The 27,047-nt window shown below is 33.6% G+C and overlaps 3 protein-coding genes across 12 annotated transcripts in view; 1 reads left to right on the top strand and 2 right to left on the bottom strand.

Annotated features, from left to right (window-relative positions):
• Nucleotides 1–13,603, bottom strand: part of Rg (A kinase anchor protein rugose) — a 310,256-nt gene extending 296,653 nt beyond the window's left edge. For 3 of the 6 annotated variants that reach the window (XM_072900597.1, XM_072900606.1, XM_072900624.1), the window contains exon 1: nt 13,188–13,600. In XM_072900597.1, the coding sequence (XP_072756698.1) occupies nt 13,188–13,346 (159 nt within the window). In that variant the 5' untranslated portion in view covers nt 13,347–13,600. Of the gene's footprint in view, nt 1–13,187 lie in introns of all 6 variants that reach the window. The other 3 variants (XM_072900570.1, XM_072900545.1, XM_072900614.1) reach the window with 3 other exon arrangements.
• A 1,040-nt stretch (nt 13,604–14,643) lies between these two features.
• Nucleotides 14,644–17,379, top strand: Septin2 (septin 2). Its single transcript, XM_072900759.1, has 8 exons — nt 14,644–14,796; nt 15,324–15,441; nt 15,547–15,883; nt 15,971–16,082; nt 16,172–16,364; nt 16,459–16,586; nt 16,667–16,840; nt 16,944–17,379. Exons 1-8 carry the CDS (start codon nt 14,686–14,688, stop codon nt 17,115–17,117), a joined length of 1,347 nt encoding a protein of 448 aa, XP_072756860.1. The 5' UTR covers nt 14,644–14,685; the 3' UTR covers nt 17,118–17,379.
• Nucleotides 17,380–17,706: 327 nt separating this feature from the next.
• LOC140670205 (growth arrest-specific protein 2) overlaps nt 17,707–27,047 on the bottom strand; it is a 29,982-nt gene continuing 20,641 nt past the window's right edge. For 4 of the 5 annotated variants that reach the window (XM_072900786.1, XM_072900791.1, XM_072900779.1 and 1 more), the window contains 6 exons: nt 24,110–24,234; nt 23,794–23,935; nt 22,994–23,234; nt 21,896–22,157; nt 20,988–21,113; nt 18,785–20,678 (listed from right to left, as the gene is read on the bottom strand). In XM_072900786.1, the coding sequence (XP_072756887.1) occupies nt 20,460–20,678; nt 20,988–21,113; nt 21,896–22,157; nt 22,994–23,234; nt 23,794–23,935; nt 24,110–24,234 (1,115 nt within the window). In that variant the 3' untranslated portion in view covers nt 18,785–20,459. Of the gene's footprint in view, nt 18,637–18,784; nt 20,679–20,987; nt 21,114–21,895; nt 22,158–22,993; nt 23,235–23,793; nt 23,936–24,109; nt 24,235–27,047 lie in introns of those variants that run through there. The other variant, XM_072900801.1, reaches the window with a different exon arrangement.

The raw sequence follows: 27,047 nt of genomic DNA, 5'->3' as shown, positions 1-27,047 counted from the left end.
TATATCGAATGTGATGTATATCTCACCGGAAGTATGCGTATCGTTAAACTGCTTCTGCATGACATCAAGAGTCGAGCCTCCGCACTCGAAAAACGATTACGATTTCTCTCGGCAGTTACATCGGGATATTGTACCTGACTAACCTAACCACATCGTTGCAAGAAACAATATTTATTTAATATTTTCTCGAGAGTAAGAAAGAAATGATTTATAACTTTCGGTGTCTGGCAATATTTTAGTGCTACTAATACTTTAGTTGTTGTAATATCGACATCTTGAAAGCAAGGTAACGGATATCATTCTGTGATTTAGAGAGAAGAAGTGAACACTCTCTTCTTCTACTTTCGAACTATGAGATATAATATTTTATACTATTTTATACATTACGTCATGACATATTATCGTCCTAAAATTTCGATCGCAAAGAATGTGTGCAATATCACAATGTCACGGAATGACACAAAAACATTTCATCATCGCCACAGCAATTTCTATCCGCGAAAGTTACGATCTGTTGATCCGGAAAGACGTGAAAATGACGACGCTAAAAGGTCTTATAACTTTTTCTACCCATAATAAAAACCGCGAAAGAAGTAATTTATCATTTAAAATATTGACTCATAGCACATCCGTCCTATAATTCACAAAAATCCAATTTTCGCACAGCAGTTTCTAGATTTGTAAAATGCTATAAATTATGGAGCCAGGATAACTTACCAAATGCTATAAATTATTAAGCCTGGAATCTTTCATCCAGTCAAATTTTAACACCATTCTGTCTAATTCATCTGTATATTGCGTTAGGACAGAATTGTGAATATGCCAAATAAATATTTTCGTATATCGACATGTCGTTTTGCAATAAATTCAATAAAATGATTAATTAAATACGCCGAATACGTCAAATTGATGGAAAGCTGTTGTATGATCTGAATAAATTATTGTCCACGCATATGACATGAATATTCGAGAAACGGTGCGATATATAAAAACACTCAGTTTATCAATTATTATATATATAAATATCAACACTGATTAATTTTTCAGGATGCAAGTGCAACCTGAATATAACAAATCTATCACCAGATAATTCTAGAACAAACGAATAAAACGCCAAGAATAAGTTACAGTTACATAAATACGTGTGCATTAGCGGATTTCTAGAAAAATATCCGCTATTATACCAGTCTGCAATTATTTTCTATAATATCCAACAAAGCAATGACTCGTAACGTGGATTAAATGCTAGCAATAAATAATGTTGGAGAAAACTAAATGGTGTTTCTACAATTCACGATAAGACTTGCAATTCCTTTCTATGTATTTGATATCTCTCTTCCGCGCTCAGCGTCTTTCATACCGCTATATTATTAATGCCCTCGATTTAGCCAGACAAGAAATTACGGCGAGGTAAAACATAAAGATATCAGAGCACTCATATTGTGGATTTCATCGACATTCTTGAATGGATTCTCTTTTACTTGTACGTAAATCGCGTGAAATGTAATAACTTTTTATTCCGTCATACACGTTTCATCCGTTAACATAGAGGTATTAATGTGTATGCAAAGGGAACATATACACGCAGAGGACATCGTATGTAGTAGTATCAGAAATTTCCATGGCAGCTTTAAAAATATTAAATTGCGATTTGCAAAATATTTTACTAAAAGACTTGCGACAGGATTAAGCGAATTATTTGACAGATTAAGGTGTCGAGAAGTAAAAGATTATGATGGTTCTCCTTTGTTTGTTTGTACAATTCAAGAACAGCTTTATAATATAATACTAGTAGTCGGTTTTTATATAATCTATAATTATATTATGATTTAATTAAAAGTTCAAGTATCCTTATGATCTTCCAGGATACTTTGTGATCTTATGATGCTTAGAAGTACTCGCCATATATTATGTGCTTTATTTTATGTTCGGACACACGTCTTCTCACGGCATTTTTCCGAGTTTGGATAATGGCCACTCGAAGTTGTGAGCCATTGACATGAGCTACGCGAAAAACGCAATGAAATCGCCGTAAGATCATCTTGGGAAAAATCTATCATAATGATGACAACAACTCGTTGCTATTTCTATTCAAAAAAATGTAATGGCGAGAAAAGATAAATTTCTTGCATCTAGTCCGATTTTATGAACATTGAAAAAGTAACTTTTCCAGCTTTGGTCTTTAATAATCTTTCCAGTATTAACGCTTTCATGAATAATCTTATTAACATTTTCTCTTAAAGACTGTGATGTACAACGAGTGCTGCAGGTTTTAATCGAATAATATAAGAGAAGCGATTTTTCAAGATTATGACACGGCAAAGAACCCTTGAAATTTTCATGCAAACGCACAAGCGAGGGAAAGTTCCGTCGAGAGAGAGTTCATCTGGAAGTGTGCCAAACGCTTCCATCGTTGCAATGACATCGAACGTAACTTTTTTAATAAGAGCATCTATCGATATCTAGCAACCTAGCGTAAAGCACAAGTCTTTGTCCTGCGAAGAATACTGTCATTCACAATAAACATTTTGCATTCCTGGGGAAATCGAGAATAAAATGGTTTCGAGGTTTTAAAGGCGACTCTCTCTTTGTCCGCTATCCACTTGAAATATCTATTAAGCTCGAACCTGGAGTGCTTGAAAAAATTGCTTCCTATTGGAAATTCGAACTAAACCGCATTGCACAACGATGCATCGTCGCGCATATATCCACGAATGAACTTTACAGTCGTTGGCCTAAACGGTGAAAGGACCACAGTAAATGCAGATGGACCACCGCCAAAATCTTCTGCACTGTTATTTCTCTCACAGTTTTTCTATTAGAAAAAAACCTTTAAACTTCAATATAAATTTTTTTCAAAGATGAATTGTTGGACAATTTCTACTGAAATATTAAAAATAATATATATATTTCTTTTCAACAATAAAAAATATGAATATCTGTTCTCCTTCTGCGAGTAAGCGTTTGAGATAAACGTATAAATTAATTCATAATATTCACTCTCTCCTCATTTAATAATTTTTTAGAAATCCAAACTATTATAAAGCAAAGAATTGAATTTTAATGCTTAGTTACTCTAGTTTACATAAATACAAAATAAAATATAATTATAATTATTTATTCCTTTTATAATTTATGTATTCCAATAAATAAAATTTTAAAAAATAATAAAATAACATAAAAAATACATTTTACAATAAAAAACACGATAATCTCTTAAAAACGAGTGTGTGAAGTTAGCACCCCAAAATGCAATTTTTATAGTTCTGATTAGAGTTCTAGCTTCTTCTTAAAGAGTTTAAGAGTTCTTTATAAAAAATTAAAAGAGTTCCGTCGATTAACGGTTTCAAATTTGAATTTGAAAATGGGGATGCTAACTTTACATCGAAAATTGAGATCGAGTAGTTCTGAATAGCTTATTTGCTTTGTTTTTACATTCTCTAGAGTTCCTGATAAATAAAAAATAATTTTGATAAAACATTAAATTATAAAAATATAAAAATTTTTTTTTTTTAATAGTTCTGATGATTAATTATAATATTTTTACATGTAATGAAGAGTTCCTGATAGTTTTTAAAAAGTTACATTCTACCAAACTCTGGAAATATAACTTTGAAAAAATCGCAATTAGGTAGTACGGACTTGAAACTTTGACTCGTTAAATCACAGTTCCAGTAGTTCTGGCACGAGTTCTGGCTAATAAATTAAGAGTTCTGAAGAAAATTATTACGCCGAAGGCGATCAGATCAATAATGAAAGAGTTATTCGATTTTAAACTCTTACAAAAAATTTTCGTTGGAACTTGGAAAAATTTGATATCAAAAATGTTTAATCGAATAACTCTTTCATTATTGATCTAATCGCTTTCGGCCATAATAATTTTCTTCAGAACTCTTAATTTACTAGCCAGAATTCGTGCCAGAACTACTGGAACTGTGATTTAACGAGTCAAAGTTTCAAGCCCGTACTACCGAACGGCGATTTTTTCAAAGTTATATTTCCAGAGTTTGGTAGAATGTAATTTTTTAAAAACTATCAGGAACTCTTCATGTAAAAATATTATAATTAATCATCAGAACTATTAAAAAAAAAAAATTTTTATATTTTTATAATTTAATGTTTTATCAAAATTATTTTTTATTTATCAGGAACTCTAGAGAACGTAAAAACAAAGCAAATAAGCTATTCAGAACTACTCGATCTCGATTTTCGATGTAAAGTTAGCATCTCCATTTTCAAATTCAAATTTGAAACCGTTAATCGACGGAACTCTTTTAATTTTTTATAAATAACTCTTAAACTCTTTAAGAAGAAGCTAGAACTCTAATCAGAACTATAAAAATTGCATTTTGGAGTGCTAACTTCACATACCCCTTAAAAACTTGAAAAAAGAAGTGTGTACATGTGTGCTAAAATTTTTTTTTCGATAAAAAAATATTACCACTAATTTTAGTTTCGTAAATAACGCGTTTACGGCATACATGTATAATATTCAGATATATGCGACATCGCTATAGCATTTCGAACGTTGAAACAACAAAATCGAGTTCTCGAGTAATGGCACATTATTGAACATTGGCTCGCGAGTATCATCATCAATGAAGCTTACGCATCACTGGCCATCCTTTGATACATTCGCTTCGTTAATTGTAAAAAACGAAGTTATTGGATATCTCGTTTCGCGTAATGCCAATAGCCTCTCGGCTTTGAAAAGCTGAGGCTGAACGTTCAATAGTCCTTTCATCTCTTCGCAACTAACTACCAACGTCCCCTTTCGCTCTCGACAATGAGAGGCAGAGACGTTTACATCCCCGTGCGCTTGCTATCTCTCATTTGTTGAGAGTTTTCCTGCCTCTTCGAGTAGACGATATTATTAGGATATTTTAATCGACGAATATCATCGAAAATTACATGACACAAAGTGTTTCTCTTTGGGTTTTAAGGAACTCCTTGTCAAACTGTAATTATCTACTTTTTTGCTTGTCTTACAAACCTAAAGTGACATTATAACATATTTTACAAATGATAGGACAAAAACAATAATGGTTTAATCGATTGCTGTCAATATAACTTAAACCATTAATCGTACAAGTGCTCACGTGTCGATAGACAGGATCGATAATATCTAATTATTATATGATTAATAGTAAGAAAGAACAAACCTAATTGGCTATATGACGCGTTATTAGAAATTCTTAATAATTAAAAATGTTACACAACTGTAAATTAATGAAAAATATAATTTCTCTTTAAAGTATTCGACTCTTTTAAGTTTTCGACTAATCAGTTATTGATTTTTAAAAATATCAGGTGCTATTAATATGTATTCGCTATCTCACGTGTAAACAATTTGAGGTTCTTTCTTAGCGCCTAATTTGATAAATGACGTCATTTTATATAAATAAATAAACAATAATAAAAAGACAATAATATAAATAGATGCATGCATGTACAAAGAACTCGATAAGAACTGTGATACATTCAAATATCAAATCGATCGACGCGAAGGTGGCATGAAGTCGGAAAATAAGTATACGTGCCAGGTCCCGCGAGATTATCACGATTAAGTCCGTCGTGTCGATAACAACTTTGCTTATCACTCAGCGTCTCTCCAGGGAGATACGCACCGATATAAGAGCAGCCATTATCGATATTTCGTCGCGTACTGAAATATGGTTGGTTGTCGTTAAATCGTAATTAATGATTCGCGCTACGGCAAATGCGATCGTTGGAACGGCGCTTCTACAAATACACGCGCGGGATGAAAATTAATGGACGGAAATAATGCCTTTCATTAATCACATCGTGCAGGTCCTTTGCGAATGGCTGTGGCGAAAAACACGTTTGATAATAATTCTTTATCACTTTTTATCAGGATTGAAGGCTTACCTTGTCTGCGAATTAAATTTTTACCTATAAAGTATATTTATATCAAAAACGTATACTCGTAGAAATAACAATATTATTATAAAACGTTGTTATACGCTCCATCTTTAGAACTTTACAAAATTTTAATATAAAAGAGTGATATAATTTTTAACTTTGCATCATTATTCATATCGTGGTGCATTCCATTAATTTAACTATTTACCACGCCATTGCATTGTCTGTCATCATTATTCATAAAACTGAACAATATAGCTAGTTTCGCATATGAAATGTCGAGCGTATAATATGTTGACATCTCGGCAATATTGTCTCGACAAACAAGGACATTGCCAAACTATGGTTACGCGATGCTTATGATTTGATAATGGCTTAATGCCTGTATAGACGTATGCGCTGCGAATACAGTCACGGTCGGCGTCCGCTATGCAACCTGTTACCGCAACCACAATTAATTTATCAAGTTAAGACGCAGTTATGTCATCGCTGTTCCAACACCAGTCATGTCACTGACTGCACGCACGCGTCGGACGTTCCGCTTTTCTTGTACCTAATTACGCGATGCGCTTTCATGCTTCAATATTCAAACTCACTTATGGATCAATATTAATTGCCCGTCCCCGCCTGCATAAATATAAATGATGATAACAATCAAGTTACATAAAAACGAGAAATTTTATTTTCTTTCTTCAATGCGCGATAATGTGCATGTGTGTATTACTTTTTTTTCAAGTTCACTGTAATGGTATTATCCATTATATAACGAATTCGCTGCAATTTCACATCGTCGACAAAGGTATGTACATACATACATACATCCGTGCATCATAAAACGAGAGAACGAAGGAAAATTTAATTTACAGGCTAACTCGTTAGGCGCATCGCTTCTCGTTGTTTGCTCTTATGCTGATACCGTCAGCATGTAGTGCGTTCTCCAAACATTTTCGAAGAAATTCCATGTGCGCACGTTTTTAATACTTGATAATCGATGCTATTCGCTACGGCGGATCCAAACTGAGATAATCAATAGCCGTGTGACACGCAAGTCACGCCTACTCGCATAGAAAGGAGGTAAACCGTATATCCTGCCTGCAAATATGAAAGTAAATGTCGCTTGGATATCACACAATATTTGCTTGAATCGAGTTCGAGAAACGACATGAAAAAAGAGAAAAGAGATGTAGTTATTCAAGATTTATATAATCATTTTTAAAGCTTTCACATATCAAAACATATTATGTTATAAGTAGTTTATTATTAGCTATGCGTCAAATGCTTAAAACAAACTTCAAACAAATAAGTTCTATTTTTATCGTATCATATCTATGACTGTGAAAACTAAATTAATTCTTCTTATCGTGATTTCAGTCCATGTCAATGTCTGTCGATTGTACTTGTCGATCGTACCGTGTTACGGAAGATAAGCGTGACTCATCTTCAAATTAATTAATAACCATTCTGACGAGTTAATTAAAAGTTGATCAGATTCACAAAATGTATTAATGTTCCGTACGTAGTGTTCTCGTTGCCGCAAAATCACGATTAGGACGAGTATTGGTCAAATTGCGCGAATCGAATCGGCCGGAGGTGTATACAGAGCTTAATGATACAGCGGTCAGACAGCCATTACAAAACGGTATTATGCGCAGTGTGCATTTGACGATTGTGTTTGAATCGACATTATTCGTAGACTGCATGTCAATTAACGCTCGCCCTATCACGCATGTCGCACAAGGGAAAATAATATCAAGCAAACAATATTGTGCGTACACTCACCAAATGCCCGACGCTTCGATAAAATCGATCTAACAAAGTTTCTAAAATAAATATAACAATGTTTATGTTGGTACTGTACGACAATAAATCAAGAATCAATAAATTCCACGTATTCTTTTAGAAACTTAATACATTGCAATATTATGGTAATTAAAGTATCACGTTATATGTCATTTTGTTTGTAAAACATGATATTTATTTTTACACGCACACATACGGAATGTTTATTTAACTAGTGTATATATAATGTGCATTGCGTATTTTTTTAAACCATTTTTAAATGAGATTTTGCATGCGCACAAATGTAATTACATATCGTGTGTAAAAAAGAAATGTATGAAATAAACGCGGAAATTATTACATTATCAAAAGATTATAATACATTATTACATAAAAGATAAAGTTATATCTACAAGTTGTCCTTATTTTATATTTTACGTTAATCATAAAATTTCGTTATTCTACCATTTTTTCACGAATAAAAAAATATCATCTTTTTTTCTATCTATGCCTATGTAATATTTGTGGTTGCTTTTCCATTTTCGTGTAAAATAGAATTTCAAAAATTTAGTATATTATTTACTCTTTCTCTATCTATCTTTCTCTACCATTTACACCCATTGGACAATTTGCGTCAGCCGGTATAACGCGAGCATAACGCATGCACGTCCGTCACGTCACATGCATGAATGAAATCCGTGATCGATAAATATATAGATCGCGCCCGATATATAAGCAGAAACAGCCAATGGCAATAGATCGTGCATTCTCCCTCTTGCAATACATCGAGATCTACATTTCCATTTATATGGAAATTGCAAAATCACGCTTTTGTTCGATCAATTAGCAACGGACTATCGGCGGTACGTGAAATCGCGGATATCGCTTATTCGACTGAGGGACTACTTCGCTACGACAACCTGTGCAATCTATTATCGCGGAAGATTACGGCAGGACGCGAATGTAAAACGATTATATCATCGCGAATAATACATTGCTCCGACGTTAAGAGATTTTAAAAACGCGTGCTGAACAAACAAGTAACCTGCACGGTTTCTTATCGCTGACCCTGCACACTTGCTCAAATAATTAAAAGAATGATAATGAATATGAAACAAAATAAAATGTAAAAATGTGTCAAGAACCACGATGAAGATATCGTAAACAAGTAAAATTGTGGATTACAAAAATTATCTATTTTCATTTTTTTTTTTTTTTTTTTTTTTTTTTTTATAACGTCATTAAAATAACATCAAAAAGTTGAAAGACATTAATATAAATAGAAAAAAACATCATTTCTTTGAAATTATTTTTCTCTTTCTCTCTTTCTTCTTCTGTTTAATATTGAAAAGTATATAATAAAAAAATATTATAAGTTTTAAAATATATAACTGTATCATAAAAAGATTCCTTATCATCTTTCTCTCCATTTAACAATCAAATTTATAAAAATAATTCAGAGTCATAACTTTATTTTCACAAAAGATATTAGAATAAAATTTTTAATTGTTTACAGTAAAAAAAGGTTTATATATACAATAGATTTATATACAATAGATTATATACAATAGATTTATATATACAAAACACGCGCTTATGTTTTATAACATAAAAGTGAATATTGTGCGTAAAACGTTCGTTAAAGGTAAATCGAGGGAAATAAATAGAAGCTACCGATACGAACCCCACCGAGGTTGAAAATAAGCTTGCATGTAGACGATATGTGCAGTCAAATCGATTAACACCGACTACACGATGGTCAAAGCTGCGCGCACGCGACACAAAACTATGTCATAAGTATAAATAAAATATTTTGTAGAAAGTGACTACTACCAATAGCTTATAATGTAATGTGGAATAACGATATAGAAAACAATTGAGCTATATATATACACAATACGGATAATGCCAGGTGATGTGTTGGAATCGCAAATTTGCACCTGATTATTGCACTGACATTCATCGATCAATGCCAAATATGCAAACACATATGTAAATGTATTCATCGATTCCCAATTATAGAAGCTACCGTCAATGTCATGTTGATAAAATGATCCATTATGAATTGTTCTCAAATAAAAAAAAATCAAAGGAATTGACAAAACGTATATACTCTTTTATGAAAAAATTATTTTTTTTTTTAAATAAAATAGAACAATTATTTTTATACAATTTTTGTCAAACTTGATATACGTATATCATCATTGTAATTAACATTTTCTAACATGTTGTTTCACATACAAATTGATAATAAAATATTCTCACAAATATAACAGAAATTATTCAAACATTACAACTTAAAAAAAGAGAAGTATAAAAGAAGCTAATAAAAACATTTATTTAAAAAATTTGCGGTACAGTCTAAATATTATTCATATAATCTCCTGGCAACATTTTTATATGTGTAATATATATCATGTTTTATATGTGTAGTATATCATGTTTTAAGATCACTGTATTTTACATCATGTTTCACATTAATGTATTATAAACTGTGAAAATAAACTCACAATGGTAATTTGAAAATAATCAATATCGTCAATATATCAAATTTTAAATCATTACATTCATATGAATTAAAAAATCTAACAAAAGAATAAAAAAATATTAAGTAATTTAAAAAAGTTAAAATATTAAATTTAAGACGTTAATATATTAATCTTTTCAATAAAATAACTCGCTTTATAAAAGTATAGAATTTATATTATAAGTTGTTCTTTACAATGCTACTTGCATATAATAACATAAAGTAATATTATTAAAATTTTTCCAATTGTTAAAATTGTTGTAACGCGCAAAACTTGAATATCAATGGTACAAAATTAAAGCAAAATTTTGCAAAATAACTATGTCACTTTAAATCAATCTAACAATAAAAAAGCTATGTAACTTTTATGTAAAATTTAATAAAATAAAATAATCAATTATCACTATAGATGTTTTATAGCTTTTCAATTAAATATTTCATGTGTAACGACTAAATATATTCGCAATCCCTACGCGAAAATTAAACACTGCAGCAATAGATAGTCTGCACGACTGCGGACAATGTTAACCAATGCAGAATCGAATAAATTCGAAACTTACTGTTTGATATTAACCTTCTAGACGGTCATGTTTCCTTTTACCTTGGTCGTTAATAATCGCGACAGCAAAATGTTATTAATTGATGACGAATGTGTTATCGCAGAAAATCAATTTTTGCTTACACACAAAAAAACCGAAGGCAGAGAAGAGAGAGAGAGAAAGAGAAAGAGAAAACAAGAGAATAGCAATGTTACTGAAATCGATAATATTCAACTGATGGAATATTCAACTGATGTCGAAATACGAATGTTTGCGAAAATACAAATAGCAAACGTAATACATACATTCCGTGCGTAATACGCACCATTCAGAAATGTTGAACATTTATAACTTATAATGTAATAAATTTACTAGGTATTCTGAAATCGTGCATGTTATTATCGTTCTATATTATAATTTATACATTTGCAATTTGAATAGTTATGTGCACTTATTCCAAACAGTTGTAAAGTTGGTATCAATCGATATCTACACAAAGCAAACAAATAGCACAAATATAAAGCTACCGAATATTCTTTAACGTTATTAATTTCACAAATTGAAAACTGCTGTTAAATTTAATATTATTAATATATTAATATCATTTAATATTATTGATATCTCATAAACTGAAAACTATTAAATTTAACTAAAACTGTATAAAAATTGTAACGTTTTAAGATTAAATCATGACAAAAAACTATATAACTTTTTTGTACATTTTAAACGATTATTCCTTCAAAAAGGAAGGTGTTCCAGTTCACGCGAACGATGTACGTTTTTCCAGGCGTTCACAAGAGAGGCTATATCGAACGAGGTTAAATATAAAAGTTAAGTATAAAAGTTACGAGAGGGTCTATAAGTTCGAAAAGAAACGCGTGTTCGAACAACGGCAGTCCTGATGATAGCATAAGTGACTTTAAATGCAGCTCGCAGAGAGCCAACCTGACGCCAGTCGTTAATCGGCGCCACGTGCGAGATATTTGCGGACGAGAGTATTCCGTAGGTTCACGCATACGCGCGTTTATGCGTGCTCCCATCTTTCCGTGCCAGATCCTCATTGACGAATGATTCCTCTCACGTGACAAACGCGATAGGCGCGATTCGTCCAGCGACCAGTTTGACACGTGTGCAATCTTAATAATATCGATAACAATATTCGATAGCACATCGTCATCGAGCGCGAGTTCGACGTGAAGGACAAACGACAAGCAGCGCTGATAAGAACACGTCGTTCTACGTGGCCACGTAAAAATCCACGTAAGCGTGATCGTGCAACGCCGTTGAAATAAATGCGAGGCAATATACGCGACGCGACGCGACGCGAATAGAGCGCGCGATCGTTCTCGGCAATAAAAAAAAAAAAAAAAAAAAAAAAAAAAAACGATCAAAGTTCACACCTCAATTCTTCTTCAGAGATTCACGTTTCCAGCCATTTTTTTTTAATGACAGGCATACGTCATCCTCTGTGAGAAGATCGACAAATTGTAGGCGAAGCGACAACGTAGGCTGACAATGAGTCGACATAGAGAACGTGTCGTATACTTCTGCGAATTTGCAATTCACTCATCTATTTGCAAATACGATATTTACGTTTGCATAATTATGACTTGTCTTTCTCGTTGCAAATACGAATCTATTTACACAAATACTTCTCTATTTAATGAAAGCAATCGCTAATTCTAACATCTGTTTGCCCATCATGACAATCGATATGCCGATTATCATCTAGCATATTTTAGGGTTAAATATGTGATGCAATTTGATCCTTCGCTAAAGCGGAATAACACTAACCGTGCAGTTCGAAAGCATCTTGTTTGCATTAAGTTACCGCTTTATATTTATATACATATAATAGTTGACATAAAGTTAGTTCTCTTCACTATCACAATAAACATGAATGTTAAGATAATATTATTTTAAAATATAAAACATATATATTGCCAAAATATAGAGATATAATGACAATATTTCTTTCAAATATACAGAGTAGAATGATTAAGAGGAAAAAAAACGTAACGTCACATCGATGTAATGTAAAGGTGAAACTATGTTAATAAACTTCCAAGGTCTACTAGCTGATGACGCGATTGACATGTATAAAACTAAATGACATACGCATAAACTAAACCGAAAAAACACATTTAGAGAGAGTATATTATATTGAAAATCGCGGTTTCCCGATCAAACGACAATGAGGACAATATTCTTGTGGAAAAGCGGACTCTGACGCGACGCATCGTCGCCGCGAATAATCGCGCGGGAGCAAGTGTTTGACAGTTCAACTGTCACCGAGTGACGATTGGTGTCGCGACGGCGACAAAGCGGCGGGAATCGTGCCAGGGCTAAACCGCGGTGCCCCGAGGTCGTCGTCGACGACGACGACGACGACGACGGCGACGGCGCCGGGCGCATCTCGCACCGATCCGTTCGTCGGCGCGCTTGAGACTCAAACTCACCAGGTGTAGCACGGTGTTGACAACCTCCCGATTCGACACCTGTCCCACCTCGATCAGGCCTATCAGCACGGCGAATTTGAGGCTGTCGTTCATCGCCATCGCAACCACCTCCTCGGGCCGCTTGATGTCACTAAACGGCGGGCTCTTGAGGTCCGCCATCGCGACGGCGTTTAACGCGACCGCGTCGCGTCGCGTGTTAACACTCGCGAGCTAACCGAGACTACGATCGCTTCTCGCACGAGGTTACGGTCCTATCAACGGGAGCGTTTCGCCGTCACATGATAATACAACACAAATTGATCTGCCATGTTAGAAAGTAGGCACTGTTGTGAGGGGTCTGCCAGCCACGCCGGCCCGAATGTTCCTAGGCAGTGACACTGCCGCACACACGCGCGCATGCCGGCGTTACCAAACGTCCGGCGCTGCGACCACCGCGACGACGCTTAGCAGGACACGTCAAGCGCATGTCGGCGGAATATACAAACTCGCGTCGATGTCAAAATTACTTGAGCTCTGTTCTTTATATTTAAACTGGCTACGTTAAATTACTTTAAAGTTCATCTTTTCTCTGATTTTCTTCTACATTAGAAAGAGAAAGATCAATTCTGAATTATAGTGCAGCTATTTGTTTAAAAACTAGGATTGAAAAGAGATAAAAAATAATTTGTATGCTACGTTATATCACCTCATTGTACTATCATTATTATACTAAAATCTAAAATATAATCTTTTCGACAAGAAATACATATGTTTATATGCATAAGAAAAGAAAAGAAAAGAAAAGAAAAGAAACCTGACGTAATAATAAAAGTCACACTTTTATAATAAAGTTTTTTCAACAGAACAAATTCATCAATTATATATATATTTTTTTACATTAAATTCGTGTTACAATTATAATAAACTTACTGTGAATTAGTCAAAGAATGCGATCTCGTGCTGCTATTCATCGCCTTATCATGGTAAGAAATCATGGATGAAGTAATTTACGATGATGAATGATTTACGATGCACAAATTAAACTCAATCAAATTAATTTACGGGCTCGCCGGGTATGCTTTAATTGCCGCTAGACAATACTCTACGCCCTATTGATAATATTTCGCGTCGGCAGCTGCAATAAGAGCATGCGTACTTCAAGTTGGAGCTGGTATGAGTCATGATTTCGGTCAAAAGTACCAGAGAGCGATCTTGGTCAAAAGTACTTGAGAGCAGCCATCCTGGCGTTTTACCAGGTCTGTTTAATATTGCCATCTACATCCACGTTAGAAGCTATGTGAAATTATGTAATCGGGGTAATTTTTCGACTTTTGCCGGTAAAATCATCATTTGGTGCGAGTCGAAACTACATAAATTCTGATAGATCATGACGGATCAAACGATGATTTTACCGACCATGTCGAAAAATAATTTCAGTTACGTAATTCTATATAGCCTACGAATGGATGTAGATGGCGGTATTAAACGAGTTTTGACAAGTGTCTCACGAAACTCTGGAATGGCCGCTCTCAAGCTTCTCTCTGCCTCTGCCCATATTCATACTTATTCGCGTCGTGTTCGCAACCAAATCGCAGGAAAAATGGCGACAGAGGATATTGACCGTGCCAAGGTACGAAAATTGTCTGGTCTTTACAATCGTCTTTAAACCTTTCTGTTGTCGCTACAAGCGTAGTATTGCATTATTTTGTAAATAATTTAATCATATATGTATCTGTCACTGTCACTGTCATCTCGAACACCGATGCATGTGATTTTTATCACTAAGCCATTCCTTTTCATTTAATACATTTTTCCATTAAAAGCATTTAAAAGAATCTTCTGTCTCACAAAAGGATTATATTCGTATCTATTAATTATATATTATAAGTTTATTTGTTTTCTTACACAGTCATTTTGTTAAAGCATCTTTAATATTATTGTACATAATTATAACAGGATATCTAACTCTATATACACAAGGCTGTCATAAATTCAAGGTGTTGGCTCTCTTTGGAATCACCACATAACTGTACATCAAGTTGAGCATTCCTTCGATGCATTTATTTCATCCATTTATGGACACAATTGTCTCTTTTTCCTCTCTCTGTTTCCCTCTCTCTTTAAAGTACAATGGTGACATATAATTTCAATTATTAGATGGAGTCTATGCTGCGTACCCTAAAATTGTCAGGTCATGTTGGGTTTGACAGTTTACCCAGTCAATTGGTGAATAAATCAGTGCAAAATGGATTTTTATTCAATATTCTCTGTATTGGTATGACAAATATTAATCTTTAATAATTTCTGCTATATCTCTATTTAGTATGAGTTTATTTAATATATATTTAGATATATGATATTAATTGATATATTCTGATAGGTGAAACTGGACTTGGAAAATCTACACTTATGGATTCCCTCTTTAATACAAGCTTTGAATCTAGTCCTAGCCCTCATAATTTGCCATCAGTAAAGCTTAAAGCACATACCTATGAACTGCAAGAAAGTAATGTCAGACTGAAACTAACTATTGTTGACACAGTTGGTTACGGTGATCAAATCAATAAAGAGGACAGTTTCAAGGCAGTTGTTGATTATATAGATGCACAATTTGAAGCTTATTTGCAGGAAGAATTAAAAATCAAGCGTAATCTTGCAACTTATCATGATAGTCGTATTCATGTCTGCCTTTATTTCATATGTCCTACTGGTCATGGGTAAGTGTCCATTAGTTTTACACAAATTGAATTTATTATTATTTATTATAAATTACTTTAATCTCATATATATATTTATACTTTTAGTTTAAAATCGATTGATCTAGTATGCATGAAAAAATTGGATACCAAAGTTAATATCATTCCGATTATTGCTAAAGCAGACACAATATCAAAAACTGAATTACAGAAATTTAAGGTATGTCGCATTTCCAGATTATTTTGATTCATTATATTTATGCTATATAATCTTCTACTAATATTCTACTAATATTTGTATTGTTTCAGAGTAAAATCATATCTGAATTACAAAATAATGGCATACACATTTATCAATTTCCAACTGATGATGAGACTGTAAAAGATATAAATACTACCATGAACATCCATGTACCATTCGCCGTTGTTGGTAGTACCGATTTCGTTCGTGTAGGCAATAAAATGATGCGTTCTCGTCAATATCCATGGGGTACAGTTCAAGGTAACAATAAATTTAATTTATAGTAGCTGTACTTTGAAGAAAATAATCAGAAATATCTATACATTAACACATTATATATATTAACACTTTTTAGTTGAAAACGAATCTCATTGTGACTTTGTAAAACTACGTGAGATGCTGATAAGTACTAATATGGAAGATATGCGTGAAAAAACACACTGTCGCCATTATGAACTTTATCGGAAGAAGAGATTAGAACAAGTATGTTGTATTGTTTGTCAAAAACTTTAAAACATCAAAATTTCGTTTTTCTCTTTTTTATTACTGTTATAAATTTTTAGATGGGTTTTAGTGATGTTGATAGTGATAACAAGCCAGTAAGTTTTCAACAAACATGTGAAGCAAAGAGATCCATTCATTTGCAAGAATTGCAGCAAAAAGAAGATGAAATGCGGCAGATGTTTGTTGCTCGAGTCAAGGAAAAAGAAGCTGAATTAAAAGAAGCAGAGAAAGAGGTAACCATTTTTAATTGCATTAGTATATGCTAAAACATTACATCTATTATCTTAGTATAACTACTAATTGTTTATTTTTTGTTGATTTTTTTATATACTTTAGCTGCACAGTAAATTTGACAAGTTAAAGAAAGATCATACAGAAGAAAAGAAGAAATTAGAAGAAAGTCGTAAGAAACTTGAGGATGATATACTGGAATTTAATAGACGAAAAACGCAATTTGCCCAACAACCCCAACATCATACACTAACATTAGGCAAAAGCAAAAAGAAGTAAAGAGCATTTCATCACGAATACATTTTTTATACTATTTGCATATAATCATTTTAATTGTATTATCCAATAATAGTATTATTATTTCAATCACTGTATATCTGAAATATTTTATTATTATATTTTATTATAACATTACATTTTATTATAGTATATTTAATGAAATATATACCAAAAATTTTTCTAAGAATTATGAGTCATATATAATTCATATTATGAATCAAATGTAGAAATAATAAAAAATAAGAAAAAATATTTAATCAAACGTTTATTCGTAAATTGATTTATAATGAATTTGTATGAAATATATATTTAGTACACAAGAAAGTAAAAAATATATCTCTAATATAACCAATGATCAAATTATTACTATTATTATTATATTATTATAGTATTAGTAAATATAATATTAATAATTATTATTAAAAAATAAAGTTTTTTAATATCATACTGATTTAACCTTGTACCATAATATAAAATGAATAAAATCACTCGTATTGCTATTTTTGGAATCGCCGTGTGATTACTCTGAAAAGAGTGGTATTATGCAAGATTGATCTAAAAGATGGTTGATAATTTATTAGTCATACAATTTTCGGAGATATATATCAGTCAGATATTTTATTGTTCAACAAAATATAACAACCGACATAGTAGCTTCAAACTTAGTTGAATAGATTAAGATAATGTGTGGTATACGCGATGTGGTATACATATTAGACAAAATCTTAAAATTTTTTTTTACAAAAGCCTACAATTACGAACAAAGTCTACATTAATGCAGTAGTTTTAATACTGATTAATAGCCAAATAATTATGAAACTGTACTGACGCAGACTAAACTTACAATTAGTTTTTAAAATATACATGTATCAGTTAGACCGTTTCAACATCTTATTGTAAATAATAATCTCCCCATAGCTAACTTTATATAATATTCTTTTATCATCAAAATACATGTATTCTGATGAAAAAATCGAAGTCTATAAGTAATTTTTAATAAAAAGACAATATAAACAACTTATTAAATATATATAGAACATGTAACTTATTCTAATATATATTAACGCAGTATGAAGCAGGTACAATTAACTTAAATCAGCTATTTTTCGATCGATATATCGGGACAACGTATTATTTACAATTACATAATATGGCGAAATTAATTTAATTAGGCAGGGCGATTTAATTACGCGTAAGAAGTAACTTCGAAGGCATAATTATGATTATGTAACACATAATTATACTATGTAACATAAGGCATGTAATAATTCGCTCTAAGCTTATTACTTTTTACAGTGCAAATCGCAATTTAACATTGATTTTGCTTCGCAGAGGATAATAAAGAATGCAGTGGACTAATTATTCATAATTCATAAAAGACATCGATTCATGAAATTATTATTATTCTTTCGACGCAATCAATAAACGGATCACAACTTAATTAATTTCAACGAGCTGACATTACTCGTCGCGTGTTTCTCTGCTTTGGTATTCCTTTGCATACTGTGCTCTTGCACTTCTGTAAGTGGAATAATTATACTCTTTAATTAACTCGGCAATACGTTGATGTATATATTATATTCCTTACTCTAGATATTTATATAAAAGTACAAAACATATATGTTTGAGGATGTTATGAATTATCATGAAGCATTTTACACGTTAGGCGATACAAGTTGTATTAGATATTAATCGAATGCTAAAGTGTGTCAATAAATTTCAGAGTCGGCTAAAATAAGATTCGTAAGTTGATTGTATTCGAAATAAAAACAAAAACAAATTATAGTAACGTACATTTTAAGAAATTTTTGAATACAAATATGCTATCTTTTGTGTGTTGATAGTTAATAAATATACAATTTTTTCAAAATATCAATGCGCAAAAAAAATTCATTTCTCGAGTTTAACATATGTTATAATATTCTTATAAATATTGAAAATTGGATCGATTATACAGAAAACTTAGCCGACCCTATGTGTTATTATGATATATAAGTGCCTCATTTTGCATGCTCGTCGCAAAATATGACAGTGCATTATAACAATATATTGATATAGAGCAATGACCAAAATTGAAAGCCGAATAGGATTGAAAGATTTCAAGAATATTACGTTATAGCATTATTAATCAAAAAGTTACAATTATATGGCATAATTGTAAGAATTTTGTAAAACTCATACAATTATTATAAAAAAACTGTAATGTTTACTGTATATAGTTTTGCAAAAAGAAATTTTATCAAGAAAAAAGTAATCAATCTTTTTTAAGGCATGATACATTTATACGGACGATTATCTACCTGAGATTTTAATTGCACTTTTATTTGTTTATTGCACATACAAGAGCACAACATTTGAGCTTTTTTATTTAAATGGATATTTATTCTCCCAAAAATTACTATTATTATTATTTTTATTATAATAATATATCATGACGTAATATAGTTCTAAAAATAAAATTGGTCATTGCGTTCTTAACACTATTATTACCAAGTGCAACACACTTCCTAGATTCTGCCGAAGAATTTCTGGATCTAGACGTTAATTATGTTAGTACCTGAAGAGAAATGATTCAAGAGAGATGGAAGCACATAGAGTATATATTCATTGATAAATATCGAATAATCAAAGTTTTCTGAATTATAGAATATAATCTTGGATTAAAACTTTGACTATTCGTAATCACACTCTCTCTCTCTTCCGTCAACGTATCGCATATATCAGTGAGGATATAATTCGACACGCTTCTTAATCACCTGGTACAATGTAGTAAAAATAGTGTGATCCGTGTGCGTTCTTACACCATGTGTGATCTACATATAACGCATACATGTGTGACAACAAATATATATGCGCTTGACGCAATTGGAGATGTGTGTAGTACAAGAGTGGAAGAGGTATCAAACTGGCGTAGGCGATGCGTACCGGTGAAAGATTCGGCCCTGCAAAAATACCTTGCAAATAGCATACATGAATATATCGGAATGTGCATAAATGTAACCGCAAGCTATTCGGATGATCCATGGCTTCTTTCTTCCCTCACCAACTTATCGAGCGTAGTTGGGAAAAAAGGAATGTATCGTGTGCGAAAATCATACATGAATTGCCGTCCTTATTATGGTAACACGAGCTGCCACGTTTCATCGCGTCATTTAACACACCGATTGATCGATGTGTTCATCGAGTTGAGAATATCGAGTGCTCTTATATGGCATGTACGCGACGAGATGCGATAGCTGTGTGCCGGAAACCACGATATCAATTTCGCATCAAGTGCGCCAAACCGCGCGTGCGAGCAGCCCTGAGGGGTCGTGTGATCGCATGATTAGGCACTACGTGTTCTTAGGCCAGCGACCGACGTGAGAGGCTCGGCTCCGACGGTGGGCTGCGGTACTTGGCCCGAATGTGCAGGAAGCTGTCGTGCTTGGTGCCGCGAGCGGGAGGCGGCGTGCTCTCGCGGTTAAGAACCCTCACCTGACAGGGATCGTGCCTCGCCAGGAAATGTTCCAGGGTATCCCATCCGCCGCCCACTCTCACCATCATGTGTCTCCCCTTGAGAAGCTGCGAACACGTCAGCACCGCGGTCGTTAACAGTTGGCAGGTTTACAGGATCACCGCGACGTGTTATGAATAAAGAAAGAGAAGAGAGAGATCTCGAGATTTTCGAGACAACAACTCTTAAATAACAAGGGAGTACAGTTCTGTAATACTTGAGGAGAAGTAAAACTCAAAACTTTGAATGAAAGCGATTCGTCTTAAAAATGTTTGTATTGTTGATAACATTTAATAATCTCTCGAGTTTTTAGTAATATTTTAATATTATATATTAAAATTATAATTTATATAAAATGTCAAAAGGTATTTACGTACCCTGATGAAGACGTTACGTCCCGCAATATGATAGCGGCCTTCGCCGACTTTGCGTACTTTCAATTTGGAACATTTTTCTGACGGGCATTGACAAAGTCTCTGGACGGCCTCGGTGGCTCTTCGCACCTGTAGACAGAAAAAAAAGAAGAGGCATATACGATGCAGCCAAAGATACCGCACTTAAGACGGAGGGGCTACGGAGTCGTATATTTAGACGATCGTTTTTTTGTGCATCAGGCCACCGTCTTCGTTGTTGCCTTACGGACAAAGAGCGATCGATCATGTCACGCGAGATAAATCACTTCGACGTGTCGTTGGAGCGAGGAGCAAAAGAAATCAAAGATATGTGGTGGAACTTCCGCCGCTAAATATGCAGGTATTTGACACGCGTGCGTGGAAAACGTGCGCGAGAAAAACGCCGTTTCTCCCATCCGTTCTTTCCCTCCTTCATACATTTTTTCTTCTCGTACGATAATAATTACAATGCAGACCGCGCGAGACGGGACTATAACAACCTATAGGACTAAGATTTTCTCAACCACACGCACGAGATACGCGAAGATATAAATGAAACAACGTGCGTAGAGAACGTTAGCGTTAGTAACATTAACATTAATAAGGAAGATATAAATTATTCAATTTTACCCATTATGTATTTTCCTTTGTCGAGGAAGGAACATCTATGTATTGCATAGTATATCTTTAATTCTTGAATTTTATTCCCGGGAAAAAATTAATTTTTATTCTTTCGTGTGATACTGTTATTGGAAATTATTAGACATGATACACAGTTTAAGTGATAATATCATTGAATGAGGAGAACAAAGAGACTAGTGTAGTTCGAAACTGGAAATTCTTGATAGTATCTGCTAGTGAAACTTCTCGTGGAAATAGGATTTTGTTTATACCTTGCGATCTAGCTCTGTTATCGGACCAGTGTGCTCCGGTGGCTCGGCCGACGAAGGTGATGGCGAACTCGACGGCGACGGCACTTCATCCGGGTCCTCGGCGCTACCGCGGGACCAGTCGTCCTCGGTAGTGTCACTGGGTACGCCGTCGCTTCCAGTCGGGCCGTTGTCGCTAACGGACCTTCGCATTTCAGATTCGTGCGTAGCACCAGTCACAGGATCCAACCATCGTGTGGCCGTCGTCGTGACTTCGGACGCCGAGCTAGAAGGCATTACGATCCACAATAAACTCTCATGCTTTCACAAAATGTTCTGATTCTCCGAATTCTAAAGAATGAATTTAATATTGGCAATTAATTCAGAAACGTGTATCTTTTTATAAAAATCGCAATAATTAGTTTATTATCACACATTGAAAGATAAAAATCCTATAAAATAAATGTAAATGAGATGGGAAATAATATATTTCATCATCAGATTTTTTTTCAATACCAATGATAATTTAGTGTATTAATTATCAGTGAAAAATAAATCACAATTATTTATAGCCATTTACGGTAAAATATAATAGTATGTAGTCAGACTGAAAGATAAATTTTACCTAAACAGTTTTATCAAACCAGAAAATATTAATTAATATTATTCTGATTGTTCAGTATAACACAATATAGCAATTATCGTAACCACTGTTGTATCATAAAAGTCTTGCATACTATAAAATTCAGCCACTCCTACGGAATTACGTTATGACGCGAATTCTTCTGAGTAACACTTTGCAAAATTGCCTATTCAGACAGTGGTTATTAACCAGACGGAGAAATCTATTGTCGTAAACGAACCGGAATATATATCTCGAAATGTATACGTCGTTCCAAATGCGGTGCGCATAAGCGAAACAGAAATTATGCGAATAACTTATACATACCGTAACGGTTAAGTTTCAGTTTCTTCCCGCAACATCACCACTTGTCGGCCGTTACATTATATACGTTAAAAATACGTAGGATCGATTGTTGGATTACATTGGATTAGAATGACCAAGCAATCTGATATTTGGAAACTTCGATTACATAAGCTTGAAATATACGTCTTATTTACCTGCTGTGTTTGATCTTCTCCGGCGGTCTGGGCGTCGCGGTCGGTGACGGCGATTGGAGTTGCCAAGAGAGGCTGCTGTGAGATATACCACTGTCCGACATACAGTGAAGATCCCTTTCTTGTTCCGCTGCGATTTCCCTCTCGAGTTGCACCAGTCCGGGTGGTTCTAAAGAATATCTGGCTGCCAGTCGGGCGACTTCCAGTAAACACAGTACTACATTCCGTGGTTGACCATGTAATACTGTAAAGAGATTAATCTTACCACGTATACATGTTGATCGCATATATATATATAAAATAACAAGATTAATCTTTCTACTTTTTATTAATAAAATTATTTATTATTATATTTAAATCAATGCATTCCTGTGATAATACGATAAGACGTATAAGTTTTTGTTTTAAAGATAATCTCGCTTAATTATGTCGTTATGTCATTTATGTAACAGCATTGTTTTCAATGACTCAGTTGATCAAGTGAGAAAGCGTTCTGATTTTCAAAGAGCCGTAGATTCGCTCCACTTTCCTCAAAGTCGCGTGTAATCAGCGCGGCGATTACTCTCGCTTTGCGACCGCTCCGGATTTGCATACCGCTGGAGCATAATTTATGCGACATGCACGTCCACCGCAGGATTGCGCGAGTCGATTACAGTGTTTTACCTAATTACCGCCCATCAACTTAAAAGCGAGTACGCACTTAAATCGCGTCTCGTTGAAAGTCGTCCGATAGGATAAACAGCGATGCGCAGCGGGTCTCTACTTAATTCGCATGCATTAAAATTAATTGCGCTGAGCTTTACCAAGATCGTCACTTTCGAAGAGGAGATTCTCGTGGACACCCAGCCGTCGGCAGAATTGTATGAAGTTTTCCATGTTGTCACGGGAGAAGAAACTACGACGCGCAGCGTTTTCCCAGCAACGGCCACGTATCACTGGTATTGACTGCACCAACAGGTTTTTGCAAGAATAGAAAGAGTTTGGAATTTTTGTTTATTATTATTATTTTATCAAAATTAATTAAATATTGCAATATAAGATAATATCGTAGTAAGAAATTTTTTTGTTTATGACGAATACATTATGCATTTTGATGCAAAAACAAAGTAATATGCTTACGCCTTTAACTCGTCCAGCTTCTATCGCAGATCTCGCTTTTTCCTGAATAACTCTTGCCAGTCGACAGACAATCACGCCATTATCGAGCACATCGAAGAAATTGTCACCCGTTATATAATCTACATCTGAAATTTGAAAATTGCAGAATTAAGTCTTTCCCTCTCTCTCTCTCTCTCTCTCTCTCTCTCTCTCTCTCTCTCTCTCTCTCTCTCTCTCTCTCTCTCGTCGCGTCTATAATAATCCGCACGCATGCATTCACAGAGATAATATATCTCTCGACATAAACTACAAGTAAATTTCAATGACACACTCAAGTAGCTCGATAAAGAGGTACATTATGAGAAGAATAATCCATCATTCAAGCTTATTTAGCTCTATCAAACTGTTGCAAATTATTATATTACTTCGTGTCTTGTTTTCCTCATCGTATAATTATGATGCATTGATTATAACGTTCTGTAAGTATTATATAATTAATAATAAACGAATTTTTATAGTAAAATTTATAAAGCTACAATTTTACACCGGGAGTTGAAATTTTTTTTTGTAAATTTTCAAAAAAACAACCATTCGATATAATGATAAGCAACATAATTGCAGTTATGGTGCGTATGTATACGCAACCGTGATTCGCTCGGATTCTCTGTATCAAATGTCGATCAGCCAGCCGGTTTAATTGGCCAAAGAGAAGCCTGTTTAAAAAAACAAATTTACTTCGTGTAATCGCGCAATAAATCGCAGTAGCAAGCGATGTTCAAGGACGACGTGTTTAAAATCAGCGATCATCGAAGAACGACGACTGAGAAGACAATGGAATCGACTAGGCTGAATCATCTTTTGCGAGATTCCGATCGCGACTTTCGTCACGTCTCGTGATTTCCAAAAAAAAGGTAATACTTTGAAAGTCGCGCATCAAGAACGTCGATCTGACACCACAGGTCAAGCGAAAAGCAGTCAGGTCCTATACTCTCACGATAGGTCGAGTCATGCGTGACTGTAAAATCATTTTAGTTTCGTTCACTGCCGTAAATACTGGCAGATCAAGGACACACGTTCTACTTTTCCAAATAATAAGGCTTTCCAATATTCATTTCAAATGAAAAGAGACGAGATCTCCTGACAGATATTTAATGAATTCCGACTTTCTCTGAGAATAAACCAACTGATTTTTTTTTGGCCTAGCACAAATTCTAGTGAAGATTCTTATTTGTTCTTAAATGAAATAAATTATCCAGTCTTTTCTGTATAAAGGACTCTCTATTTTCATCCTCTTCATTTAATTTTGATTACGTGCATTAATCTATGTTTATAATTGACTATTATTAATTATCGTCCCTATCACTTGTCTCTTCTCCTCATACCTGTCATACATCTTACAAAACAAATTCTAATAAGAACCTTCATTTGTGTCTTTATAAATTATCTAATTTTCTTTGCAAAGGCGCTTCTCTATTCCTATTCCATTCTCCACCTTTAACATGTTCGTTAATCACACATGTACGTTAATCCGGGTCTACGCTATCTATTATCATCTGCATTATCTATTATCGTCTCTTTCTTGCATTCATTATTTCTTAACAATCCATGCGTGAACATGCAGCCATATGGTATATGACAGAGCGAACATATATACACGCCGAGTTGCGCTCACCATCGGTCGTTATCTATTATCAACTTGTGCTTCGATCCGTTATCTTTCGTCTTCAGAGTATAAACGAATGTAGTAACACTATGATCGTTGTCTGATTATACATGTATATATCTATTATACATATAAGAAGAAGATATTGATTATATATTTATCATACTGAAGATACTAGTACAATTGAATTTCATCGGATATGTAGGCAAAATTCAAATTATAAGCAAATCTTTCTCTTCTCGAAATACTCCTTCGCGTTTAGCTACGTGATTTATTTTTATTGCTCGTCGCGCATTCATAATTCAGAAGTTTTTTGCATGAAACGTAAAACGTAAATGTGTTACAGAAAATTGTACAGCTATCAGAGTTTTCAAAGTAGGACGTATCGATTGTATTTAAATCAGAAAAACGCTTAAACTTTTTATAACTAGAGAGATTTATAAACAAAATAATAATAATGTAAAATTAAGAACGATATTTGCAATCATAGTTGTGTTTGAAAATACTTATATTTCATTTATTATGTATTAAAAAAAATGTATGATATCCATAAAAATCCATAATGTCCCACTTAAAGACACTTCAATTAACCTGGATCAACATAAAATATCTTTGGTTTCTCTCCCATTGTGGAGTCACCGATCGATGAACCGATCTAAGGAAAACTCGCAGGGTCATCGCAACACGATTCCATAGGCACCTATATAGATATAGAACGGACACGATGGGAAATTGGAACTAGGTTGGGCCACGGCGCAGCGATAGTGTTTCATAGATATAGATGGTAATGAGAACCCGCGAACTCGTGACTCGATCTGGTAACAACAATAGGATTGGCACCAGGTACACGATGAAAAGAGCGCGCTTTGTAGCACAGAATCCATTATGTGACACCAACTATCGTACACCGAAATTACGAATAAATCATAAGAATAGGGAATCTCCCGATTTAAAAATAAAGTAATTTAATAAATATAAAATAATTTAACAAAATTGATAAGGAAATATCTTTTTTTTATTGTATAATACTATTTTTATAAATTTTTAAATCTCAAAATATATCTTAAGAATATATTTAAGAATGGATAATATAATTGTGAAAAGACGCACACATACATATTTTCTCTTTAGGTTTTATATATTTAAATATCATAAACAGTTGATATGCAAAATATCGCGTAAAATCCTATTCTTTTTTTATTCGATCGTACATGGTTTGAATTTTATCAAATTATTTTTTCAGATTTTTAAATGGCTTATTTTCAATGGATAGAAAAAGATTTTTATTAATTAAAA

Source organism: Anoplolepis gracilipes, chromosome 1, assembly GCF_047496725.1.
Source record: "Anoplolepis gracilipes chromosome 1, ASM4749672v1, whole genome shotgun sequence".
NCBI classification, from domain to species: domain Eukaryota; kingdom Metazoa; phylum Arthropoda; class Insecta; order Hymenoptera; family Formicidae; genus Anoplolepis; species Anoplolepis gracilipes.
This window is presented reverse-complemented; position numbering and strand designations above follow the sequence as displayed.